General features: G+C 43.5%; 1 protein-coding gene across 2 annotated transcripts in view; it reads right to left on the bottom strand.

The window, feature by feature from the left end:
- The window catches only part of ACBD6 (acyl-CoA binding domain containing 6), an 81,248-nt gene that overhangs the window by 28,591 nt on the left and 40,622 nt on the right, over positions 1–12,035 (bottom strand). The window contains exons 6-7 of one of the 2 annotated variants that reach the window (XM_053950913.1): positions 11,707–11,778; positions 11,216–11,305 (exon numbers count right to left, since the gene is read on the bottom strand). In XM_053950913.1, the coding sequence (XP_053806888.1) occupies positions 11,216–11,305; positions 11,707–11,778 (162 nt within the window). The remainder of the gene's footprint in view (positions 1–11,215; positions 11,306–11,706; positions 11,779–12,035) is intronic. The other variant, XM_053950914.1, reaches the window with a different exon arrangement.

The following is a 12,035-nucleotide window of genomic DNA, read 5'->3' as shown; positions in this document are numbered from 1 at the left end:
CCACACAAAGCAAATGTCCTGCAGTGGAAAACAAGGGGTGTTTCCCAGAGACAGTTTCAAAAGGGTGTGAGGGTACAGAAGTACTATTTATACACCCAGAAAATCCAACAGTTGCTCATCACATTAAAACCTGACACCTCACCAGCCAAGGCTTTTGCCCTACACCTGGAAACATGACCTGTGGAGCCAAAGAGATCTTCTGAACATTTCTGGCAAGCTGGACAAGAAGAGATGCTTTAGCCTCATGCAGTGTTAATGGGAGAAGCAGGTGTGTCAAACCAAGGGCCTGGCTGGGTCCAAGCTGCGGTTTCCATCTCTCTTCCAAGCTGTGTTGAAGTGCATTGGCAGAACAACATCCATCTGGGATGTATCGAGTGCTGACCACAGCAGGATTTGTCCTCTGCAAAGAGGATACGAGCAGACCACTCCAATCTGCATAAATGTCGCATTAATAATGCCTAGGTGAAGACTGCATTTTAATTCTGAATTCCAGCTGAAGGACCTGCTTGATTCAAAGTTCAGAGAAGCTTCTTCAGCTGCTGGTATTGATGAGTATTTCAGTGCCCACTCCCAGGGAAAGCTGTGTGCCCAGTGCAAGGCCACAGGTCCCAGGCAGGACCTCAGGCTTCCTCTCAGGTTTAGGAGTTCAGGTAACACCCAAACTCATGCTTGGGCAAGGGCTTGGGAAACCAGCCATCCTTAGCACATGCAAACCCCTTGGAACAGAACATTTTGGAGGTCACAGTAGACAATGGATGCTCTTCTGAAGAACAGGCAACACCACATCTGCCTCTGCTGTTTTCTCTCACACTACAAACCCAACTTAATGATTATTTACACTTCTCTCTTCCAACCTTCCTCTGTCCTCCTATGTAAACGCACTACAAATACAGACTTGGCATAAAGCCCATCCATCCATGGTTCAGCTTCCCCTGATCGTAAAGGTCGTTTTCTGAACAAGCTGTGATTTAGCTCCAAGTTCCTGTAAGCCTGAGCAACTTCTTCCAGCCTCCACCAGCACTAATGTGACACTTGCCCTTGTGCTACTGATGAGACACCTGTACCTTGAGAAATCAAATTTCAGCATGATTCATGTGGACTTCTGCATGGTTATCCTTCTCCTGAGGGTCCCACGAGTCCTTCAAGAGTTGTTTGGGGTTTTGGAGGGAACACTGGCAAAAGTCACCCTCCACTGTACATGCCATAGGACTTTGCCCTGAACAAGACCAAGACCTCTGGCCAGTGTCAGATAATCCGTCACTATAAGCTACTTGCATCCAAGCCAGATATTTATTGCTATTGATCTGCCTGGTCCCAGAGAAAGACTTTTGTTCTCCCAACCCAGGACTTTGACCTCAATTAAGTTATGAATTTCAATCCGATAGACTGCTCCACTTACCCTGCTGCTCTCCCTGACTGGATTAATTAGAATTAGCTAGGCTGGGAGTCACCCCGAGCGCCTCATGGATGTTATTTTAATAATAAATAAAGAGACAGCAGCTGCATACAAGGAAGGATTTTGAAAGATTGTTCATCCAAGAGCATCATTCAAGACCTGCCAATACTAATTTCTCTGAGTTTGATTACTTCATTTACTTCTTTTTATTTCTATTCATTAATTGAGTTTTATCCCCCATTACTTCAGCTCCCCAAATGCGCTCTTCCTATAAAGGAACCAGACACATGCTTCGCTGTTTCAAAGTTTTATCACTGCAGCTGATCAAAAGTATAGTTAGCAGGAACAGAATAGTCATTAAGCATTTAATAATCTAATAGTGCTCAAAAAAGAAAAATATAATAGGGGAGGGGGAAGTGAGGGAGAGGGACAAGACAGGCCTGTCTGTTGCCATAAAGTGTGCACTGAGGGCTGGCCGGTGGACAAACCCAAGAAAGTAACATCCAGCACTGGAGAGAATGCATATATCCATCAGGATATTTTCTGACAGCACAATAATGCCTTTGGAACAAGCCTACAACTGGTTGAATACCAAAGGAATTTGACTGGCAAGGGGAAGTTTCTGAACTAGTGAGTTGGGGCCTGATAGCTGCATTATCCTTATTACTTCCCTTTCCCTATAAAAGCAATTACACACCCAAGGATGTCAGGCTGCCCAGGCCTGCCCTGAAATGGATTGTCTCGGGCAGCCATGTCACGGCCACACTCCAGAGTCACTGACCCATAAACAAACACTGATTTGTCACGCTCATTTTAATGTTTAATTGGCTGGAACAGCAGAAACGGATCTAGATGATGGAAGTTCAACAGTTCTTCCAATGCTGGTACCCAGCCTGCAGACAGGCACCTCCTAGCCTGAGAATGAACACCACACACAGCCTCAACACACCTTCGTGGAAGTTCAGGCCTTTGCTTTATAACAAACTTCTATTCCAGGCAAGCTGAGCATTGTTAAAAGAGGAGGGAAGACTCATTGCAACAGGGAATGTCTAAAGTGGGACAGTCCATTGGTGTGTTAGATAAACTAGAAGATTAATCCAAGAGAGGGTTTACTTGTTTTCTTACAAAAGGGAGCAACTGAGTAGATTTTCTGTGACAGGTAGAGAGAGGATGGCACCAGCCTTTGCTACTCACCAAGACTTCTGTCCCACACGAGTGGGGATGCCACTGTTCACACGGATTTCCAAAAGCCTCTGGACACACCCTCTCACCAAAGACTATTAAATGATGCTATCATAGAACAAGAGGGATGGTCTTTGCTTGAGAAGTGATTACAAAATTAGAGCTTGAATAGGAGTAAATAATCAGCTCGCACAATTGTTGGTGAGAGCTGGAGCCTCTGACGGATCTGTGCAAGGGCCTGGGTTGTTCAGCCCACAGAAGGGAACAGGGAAAGCAGGCTGGGAGTGAATTATCCAAGTCCTTTAAACCAAAAGCTGCCTGTAAAATGCTACAAAATGATATAAATGTGACAGGGTGAAAAGCCTGCAGATGAAATTCAACTCTAAAGAAACACCAAGTAATGCACAGGTGGAAAAACAATCTTCAGTCTAAATCTAGAGCAATGAGCTCTGAACTAGCTATTACTACCACTGTGGAGACAGATCATGAGTTATTACAGAGAGCTCTGTAACACCAGCTCAGTATTCAACAGTAGTTAATAAAAAACAAACAACAAGGAGGCATTGGGGGAAAAAAAGGAAATAAGAAAGCATCACTATATTGCTTCATTATACTTCATATTGCACTTACAGCTTGGGCACTGGGAGAAGTGCTGCTCCCTTCATCTAAGAGCAATAAGGAAGAACTAGAAATGACCCAAAGAATGACAAGTGGCAGAGTTACTGAGCAGCTTCCAAATGGGGTAGGATTAAACAGATAAAACTCCTCAGTCTGAAAAAGAAGTGATCAAGGGGAATCAAGGAGGCCAATAAAGTCAAAAGCTGGACAGAGAAGGTAACTGAGGGAACAATTTCTGTTTCTCATTACACAAGAAAAATAGGCTCTCATATGAAATGATCATGCAAGTGCAAAGCAAATGCACAGTTAAACTACAGGACTCCCACTAGCATAAAGTTTGAGAATCCAAAGAGGGATGAAAGAAATTTATCCAAGAAAAATCCAGAAGTGCAAAAATAGTAATAGTGGTTCAGGAAGCCTTCAAGCCCTGGATTCTGAGAAAATATATGAAATTATCACTGTTTGCTTACCCTACTCTGTCTCCTAAGCATTCACTCTTCCCTGCCACCAGAGACAACTCTGAGCTAGAAAAGTCTCCTGCACTGACACTGGATGCAAATACTGACATGGATGCAAAAGTAACATGTACAAGTTGAGAAACAGGAACCTACTAAATTACCTTTGCCATTTTCAGTGCTGTTCTGCCACTTACAATTCATGGAGCTATAATAATGAAAAATCGTACTTAAAATCTAACCAAAATAAGCTTAAAGAGTTACTGACCCAATATCTAAACCATTAGAACAATCTTATTTAGCAAACTTAAAAGTACTTTATGCTGAATACTGCAAATTTGAGAAGCCCCAGTGATTTACCTAGAATTGGTTGTTTTTTTTTTTTGGGGGGTTTTTTTTTTTGGTTTTTTTTTTTTGTTTTGTTTTGGTTTTTTTTTTTTTTTTTGTTTTTTGTTTTTTTGGGGTTTTTTTTGTTTTTTTTTGTTGTTCTGTATGGGTTTGCTGGTTTTGATTTTCAGAGCAAACCAGAAGAAACAACTGCTGACAACAGAAGAATACAGAATTCCATTTGAAAGTAAAGCCTTGAGACTTTTTTCAAATTGAGAAATGGAGATGTCCTCAGGGAGAAGGTGACTGGCAGAACTTCTTCAAAACAGGGAAAGCTTTTCCAAGAGGCTGATGGTAAAAGATGTTCTAGGAACCATCTCTCCTGAGCAAAGGGTAGCTGATGGCTTGGTGGCTCCTCTGGCAGGGAGGAGTGACACCAAAGCCATAGGAAATGAAGCAAGGCTGTAGACCATTCCTGGGGTGATTAGAGACCATTCCTGGGGTCATGCGTTCACCTGAAGAACCAGCTTGGCTGCCAGTGGTATCCTGTTTGTGCTGTTAACCAAACACCTTAATGAGGGGCTAAAGCATTTCCAACAATGACCTCAGGAATTACAGGTGTTTTAACACATGCTGATTTCAAAGATGACCCTGGGACCAAGGGCCATGGGGCCAGACCATGTCCTCGAAGGGAGACATTCAAGGTAAGGCTCCTTCCTGCCTCTGCAGGGACACATGAACACAGTGGGGAGTAAGATACCTGTTTCACCTGCACTGACCTCAAAGCTCACTGCTGCTGCTGGCTTCTGTCTACTGTGAGCACCTGACAAGGAGTGTTCCACAACAGAGCTGTGGTGTCAGGCATGGAATCAAGCAAAAGGCTCCCTGAGCTAAAACTGCGCCTTCTGCCAGACTGCATTCCTGGCCCAGCACTGGCCATGGAAATGCCTCCCTCTGCACAACACAGCCCTCAGTACAAGCCACTAAAACGTGCCACTGTCCTTGGTCCTGGCATTTTAAACCCTGCCTTTTGATTACCCCAAAATCAGACTTTGAGGGCAAAGCAGCAGAGACCACTGAGAGTTTTTTCAGGGCCAGCTCTTGGATTTCACTTTTCAAACACTGGTTTTGCAGGACACAGGAGCCTGCAGCAGCTCCTGGCTGGTGAGCTGCTTTGCAGACAGTGCTGCACACAGGCTGCCTGTGCAAGGGTGCCAACTGCTCTGCTGCACCAGCCATGAAACAATGATTCATCTGTCTACAGGGAGCAGAAGAAACAAAGACTGGACATGTCAAGCTGGAAGATAGGAAGCAACAATGCTAAAAAGCCCAGCCTGGACAAGCAGAAGGAAACATCTCATCAGCTGTACAACTGATCGTTAGTGTTGATGAGGCCTGAGGTGGCTTCAGAAGCTGAGGAGCAAACCAGGGATAAATCTCTGCCTTTCCCAGCATATATTTAGAGTGCAAATATTTTGCAAATGTTTCTGCTGAAAGGGACTTTTCTCCCAGTAGGTAAAAACAGCATCTGCTGAGTGGTGACCATTTAACATTCAACCTGCTGCCAATCTACATTCCACAGAGAGACCCGCAGGAGAGACATGGAGCTGTGCCACCTGTAATAACTGTGTGACTGGCACCATGTCAATGCTTTAATGTAGAAAGCTACCCTCTGTCACTAAGCAGATCTCTCCTTTCTTTTGGCTAATGGCTTTCACACCCACTGGCACCAGTGTCAAAACTGAAGGGCTACGTGGCTGCAGAGTCTTCAGAGATCTGCTTAACAAACCTGACCATGGAAATACTGAGACAGGGATGGGGATGGGGGGTGGTTAAGGTAAGAAGGACACTACTGTGTTTAATAAATCTGCTCTCATTGCTTTGCTTTTCATCTCTGTTTAGTGTCCCAATGCGTTTGCCACTGTAGCTCCCTCCCACAGCAGTACCTGTGACATCCTTTGCTTGCTGTGAGCATACTTGTGCCAAAGCCTCTGCTGCAGTATCAGGTCCAGGACAGGACCCCTCCTGGCTTTATGAGCCAGGCTTTTAGTATATTTAGGGAGAAATTGATCCTAGGGACATTAACTGCAAGGACATGAGGCTGTTGTGTTCCTATTTAATCTCAGCCAGGTTTAGAGAATGGCCGTAACAGCAGAGGACTTTGGCAGCTGGCACCCTACCCACAAGTGTGTTTGCATCCCCCATCTCACTGGGAAGGGGGAAAGATGTGTAGATGGAGCCTGTGGTCCTTGGTCACAACAGTCAAAACATCCATATCAACTTCTCCATCTCCCTACAGGTACAGGATCATTAGTGCATGACTAATGCTTGGTGCAGGAGGCAGGGAAGGGATGCACATTTGCTGAAACCAGCTTAATTTTTAAATACCTACATGCCTGCAACACAAGACCCTTGCTGTGAAATTCAAATGAAGAAGGATGAAAAGAAAAAAAAAAGCAAGCATGCAAGCAGGCCTGACTATTCCTTGCTTCTTTTTACCCTATGCAGACACAAGCCTTTTAAGAGTCAGGCAGGAAAACAGAAAACTCGCACAAACACACAAAACCAGCAGGCCACCAATCTTAGCAATCTTCGACATATCCATAATTTTTACTTAATTTTTAGCTAATGGTGGAAATTTGTCTTTGGATAGTTGATAAAAATCAACCTGTCTCTGCTGGGTTAGTACTGTGATCTGTGGCCCAGCAACTACTAGTACAATTGATTTTCCTTTTTGGCAACCAATAGGTCAGTCAATAATAATGTTGTTTGAAAAGGATTGAGTCATGAGGGAGATGAACCCTCCCTGCCATTTATTATGTTTGTATTGTCTTCATTTGAAAAGGTTTTTTCTTTTTTTTTATCCCCAGTCAGTGAAGGTATTACAAGGGGATGGCTGCTCCATGTTCCATGTCTCCAGGAACACTCTGATCACCAGTGTTAGGATGCAAATAGAGGAGGGGAGTTGGGAACTGGGAGAAAGACAGCCTGGGGAGGCAATCATGTTACTCTAAGTCCCTTAGAAAAAAAAAAAAAAAAGGAAAAAAAAACCCCAATCTAACTCAAAATATGTTGACATAATATGCATAAATACGACTGAGCAGCCTTACATGAATTGGTACAAGATACAAATCCAACATTGGTACAAAAAATCAACCAATGCTCTCTGCAGACAGCGCAGACACCAGATGCTTTTCACTGAAATTACTACTATATAGGGATGAATAAAATAAACCCCACATATACTAGCAACAGATTTTTTAACCTGATGATTCTCAGCTTTGGTCTCAAGTTTCCTCCTCAAACACCTGAAGGGTCCACGAGTGACTACTGAGAACTTGCTGACCAGTGGTTTAAAGTCTTAGTGCACTGATCTGCACTTTACCAGGGAAGTGAAAAGTCAAGAAATAAAAACTGAAGATCAGTTACAGCTTTTTTCATCCTTTTAGTCAGAATTACAGAAAAATTTCAGCACAGAACATAATCATCATAACATTGATAATTGCACAATAATGCAGTTTAAAAATCATAAAATATTTAAATATGGTTTAAACTCAGCTGCTCTACCTCATAGATATGTACACAGCCTTTAATTATCCTGTGTGTCAAGTGATACAGTTCCCTTTACAACTCACAACATTTATGTTAAGACTTCCCCACATGGCCAGATAGGCTTGAAAAGTTTACCAGAGTAAGCTGAGCTGCTGAGCACCACTCCCAGATAGCTCCCTATATACTCCCAAGGTGATGCCATGAACACATGGATTATTATTCTGGAGTACACAGTACCCACAAATGAAACAAAATGCAGCCACAGGAAGTCCAGGAGGAAAGTCTACAGTTTATGTCCTCCAAATACACTAAAGGAGCTCCTCTGAAAGCTGCCTGAGCAGCACCTCACATCCAGAAGGTGCTCTCCCCATAGAGGAAAGGGGTTTTCCTTTGTTGCTCATCATCTGCAAGGAAAATGTGTGTCTTATGTTTTAAAGCTAGAAATGGATATTATAATCGTGTTGCTGAGCGCCTTCATAACTCTTATGTTACCACTGCCTTATGCTTAGAATCTTTTACCTTAACATCATGTTACCAACTGTATGTTGCTGGTTTAGGCAAACAGCTCCAGTGAAGGAGGCTGCTCTCAGACTGAGCTCCAAGCTCTGGGTATTTCCAGCAGAGCTCCAAAACACCATCCCACCACCCACTTTGACATGGCCCCTGGCACTGGAGATTTAGGTAATTCAATTACACAAATGCCCCTTCTCAACAAAGCAGAGCAACCTGTTGCCTTTCTGTATCCCTTTGTCCATGGCAATTGCTTTAGCACCTCTTTTCAAATGTGCTATTAGAGCTAATTATGAACGAGCAGAGAATTCAGTGGCTGCAGCTTTTCAGTGACCACCCTTTGGAAACTGCAGCATCACTGTTGAAACAAAAAGCACAGGCACTGGATCACTGCAGTCCAGGGGCATGGGGTTATTCCCAGAATTAAACTGGGTTTGAGCATGCTACAAGAATGAGCAGAGCCAGGAGACCTCTCTTCCTGCTCCCAAGCTGTTTATCAGCAAAGAGCAATAGGTTGACTCTTGCAGACCCTTTTGATCCAGACACTGCAGTACTTTGACAACAGACAGTATAAAGGTAACTAAAATAAGGCAGCAAAAATGTATTAAGGCACATCTGCAGGCACAGTGAATGATAAGACTTGCTCCAGGTCACCCAGCAGAGTACCACTGTCACTGCCTGCTTAGGGCAGCTAAATCCTTTAGCACACTTCAAAATGGAAGAACTTTTATTAAAAAGGTAATGGAAGAGAGCATAAATCTGTCATGCTGTTTAACTTTTTAGAAGCGTACTAAAATATAGGCAATCAAAAAAACATTGGTCTGTAGCATTCCTCTCCCTCACTACCTGCTCATAACCCTCATAATCCCTAATTTATTCTTTATCTCTCCTGCTGCCTGAATGAAGGTGCTGCTGCGAAACTGAACTAGACAGAAGAATTCCTGAAGATCTGGAGAGGCAGGTGGGATTGTGGAGGTTGCTTGGACAGAGGTGTGAAGGAAACCTCTGCTGGGAGAACATCACTCTGGAAAAACAGCATCACCCATTCACCAGATATCCCCTCACACTGAGCCCACTGTTCTTTACAACCTACACATTAACTGATAGTGCCTTTGATAATGTGTTATAGCAGGTACTGGTGTTTATGGCCTGTTAGGAAGCCAGAGTTTCTCCCTCTCCCTTTTTCTTCTGGTTGCTCTAAAAATTTCTCCTGCTTTTGCTTTGGATGTGAATTCTTCCAGGGTAAAGGTCAAAATTAAAAAAAAAAAAAAAGGAAAAAAAAAAAGAGAGAAATAAACATTAAGTCACAAAGTCTTGAAATGTTACTGCAATTTATATATGGCTGAGAATAAAAATGTGTCTGCTTTCTCTGGGAACACACCTACGTGGCAAGTAGAGACCTTTATAAAAAATTCTCCTTTATTACCTTGGTGGGGAAAAACATATAGAAGATTGATTTTTCTTTTTATGACTATTATTAACCTTTTGTTACTGGCCAAAAATAATCTGGTTAGAAAATGTGCAATGAATCAAAAAGAAAAGAGAAGAATTTAACAGAAAATTAATAGGGGAAAAAATACGATGATTCTCTCCATTGCTTTTTCTTCTGAGAGTCAGACTTTACCTCCAATGGAATGAGACAAATGTCAAAGAGAAGACATGTTTCAGAGAGAACCCAGAACCATCTCCCAGGCTGCCAGGGCGAAGGGAATGGGCAGGAGCCTAATTTTACTCCTTCCCAGTTTCAATGCAAAGCTGTTCCTGTCTGTATCCAGCACAGCACTCACTAAATCTGACTGAAAGGAGATGGACAGGATGTGCAAAGCCCCCCATTTGCACTGGCTTCACTCTACCCCTCTCCTGTGTAAGGAAAAACTCCTAATAAATCCATTACAACTGAAACCCTGGAGACCTAAGCACAAACATACACCAGGCATTGCAGAGCTGTGCTTCCTCATACCCATCCCACCTGAAATACTGCCCAGGAAAGGGCAAGACAGACTTTTTTACAACAATTGGGTGTGTGTGTGTAAATACCAACACAGCTATCTGCAGCTTGTGAACACTACAGCTTTGCCCACAAGCCTTCAGACTGCAGCTCTGCTTCACATCCACCTCTTACAAATTACCCAAGCATTTACTGAAGACTCAAAGATTCATCAGCAAAGGTGTATCTATGTCCAAATTGGGAAGGAGAGAGGAGCCAAAAAGTACCATGATAGTCAATCACAATGACAGAAATATTTTGGACAATTATTTCTGAATACAATCACATTTACACAGGCCAGCCCTTAATTACAATAAGCTGACAGAACTGGGAGTGTTGACTCAGGAGCACAGGCAGACTGGTTGGCTGGAAGAAACTATTAGCAAAGTGGTTGCTGAACCAGTTTAGGTCAAAACCTGGTCTATTCAGACACCCTAAAACTGGTGCTAGCTAAGCTCAGACATGTGGGCTGCAAACCTCAGCGGCTCAAAATCCTGTTATTTTTCTCAGGTTACCTTTTTTAGATGCTCTTATAAGAGAATCCCAGAATGGTTTGGGTTGAAAAGGACATTTAGAGATCTAGTTCCAAACCCCTGCTATGGGCAGCAGCAACACCTTCCACTAGATCAGGCTCCTCCAAGCTCTGTCCAAAATGGCCTTGAACACTTCCAGGGATGGGGCAGCCACAGCTTCTCTGGGCAACCTGTGCTAGGGCCTCCCCACCCTCACAGGGAAGATTTTTCTTTTCCTAATATCTAATCTAAACCTAATCTCTTTCAGCTTAAATCGTTTCCCCTTGTCCTGTCACTCCATGATCTTGTAAACAGTCTCTCTCTGTCTTTCTTGTAGGTACTGGAAGGCTGCAATTAGGTCGCCCTGAAGCCTTCCCTTTTCCAAGCTGAACAATCCCAATTCTCTCAGCCTCATAGCAGAGGTGCTCCATCCCTCTAATCGACTTTGTGGCCTCCTCTGGACTTGCTCCAACAGGTCCATGTCCTTCCTGTGCTGGGGCCCCAGAGCTGGATACAGCACTGCAGGTGGGGTCTCACCAGAATGGAGCAGCTTTTCTGTGATAAATACCCTGAGAGAACTTGCTGTGGAGTTTGGGAAGAATTCAGTTTCATGGAAACATTTGGTCAGGAGGCTGTGTAACACATCAATCCAATTTACCTCTGTGCTCCCTCTTACCTGGATGTTCACGTCAGCAGCGTTCTGCAGCAGAACTGAAACCAGCTCCTTGTGTCCTCTGTCACATGCCCAATGGAGCAGAGCCCGGCCCTGAAACAGCCAGGAGAAAATTAACAAAGCCAAGCAAAAAGAAAAAAAAAAATTCCCATGGGAAATCAGTCTTGCCATTAAGTAATAAGCACCAATACCAAAATTAACACAGACTTAAAAAAAAAATAGTACTAGTATGTCACTTACTATTACTGGTGATTTGGACTTCTACAATAATGCTAGAAATCTCAAAAGTGACACATTATTCAATTTTTCATTAATTTAGCACCACACCCACAAGCCAGCTAAGAATTTAAAGGGGAAAAGCAGCGAAGTATGAAATGCAGGAGCCAGCACATTAATAGTTTTCCTGTATAGATTTAGGATTTTGGCACCTCTGACTTTTCTGGGAGCAATGACTTACACAGCAAGGGTAGGATATTCAGTGCTGCCTAAGTCACCTGGATGCCAAGTCCCCAAAAGCTCATTCCTCTGGCAGGTCTGAAGCACTCGAGCCATGGGTCCTGCCTCTGCTGGAAGAGAAGATTAAAACTGGATGTCTGGGCAGGCACCCCTGACTGTACTGTTTTGGGCAGGCTGCTGCATCCATACCTCCAGCACCTCCCAAACCTTCAGAGTTTGTTTCCCATCCCCTTTCTATAGGTGCCTGCCACCATGGGATGGATGTAATGGAAGTTCAGATCTTCCTGCAACGCCCAAGGGCATGGGAGGTAGCTTAGGATCCCTGAGAAAGATAACTCAAAGTAGTTTGAGAGGGCAAACAAAGAAG

The sequence above is a fragment of the Vidua chalybeata genome, chromosome 9, assembly GCF_026979565.1.
Source record: "Vidua chalybeata isolate OUT-0048 chromosome 9, bVidCha1 merged haplotype, whole genome shotgun sequence".
Taxonomy (NCBI): domain Eukaryota; kingdom Metazoa; phylum Chordata; class Aves; order Passeriformes; family Viduidae; genus Vidua; species Vidua chalybeata.
This window is presented reverse-complemented; position numbering and strand designations above follow the sequence as displayed.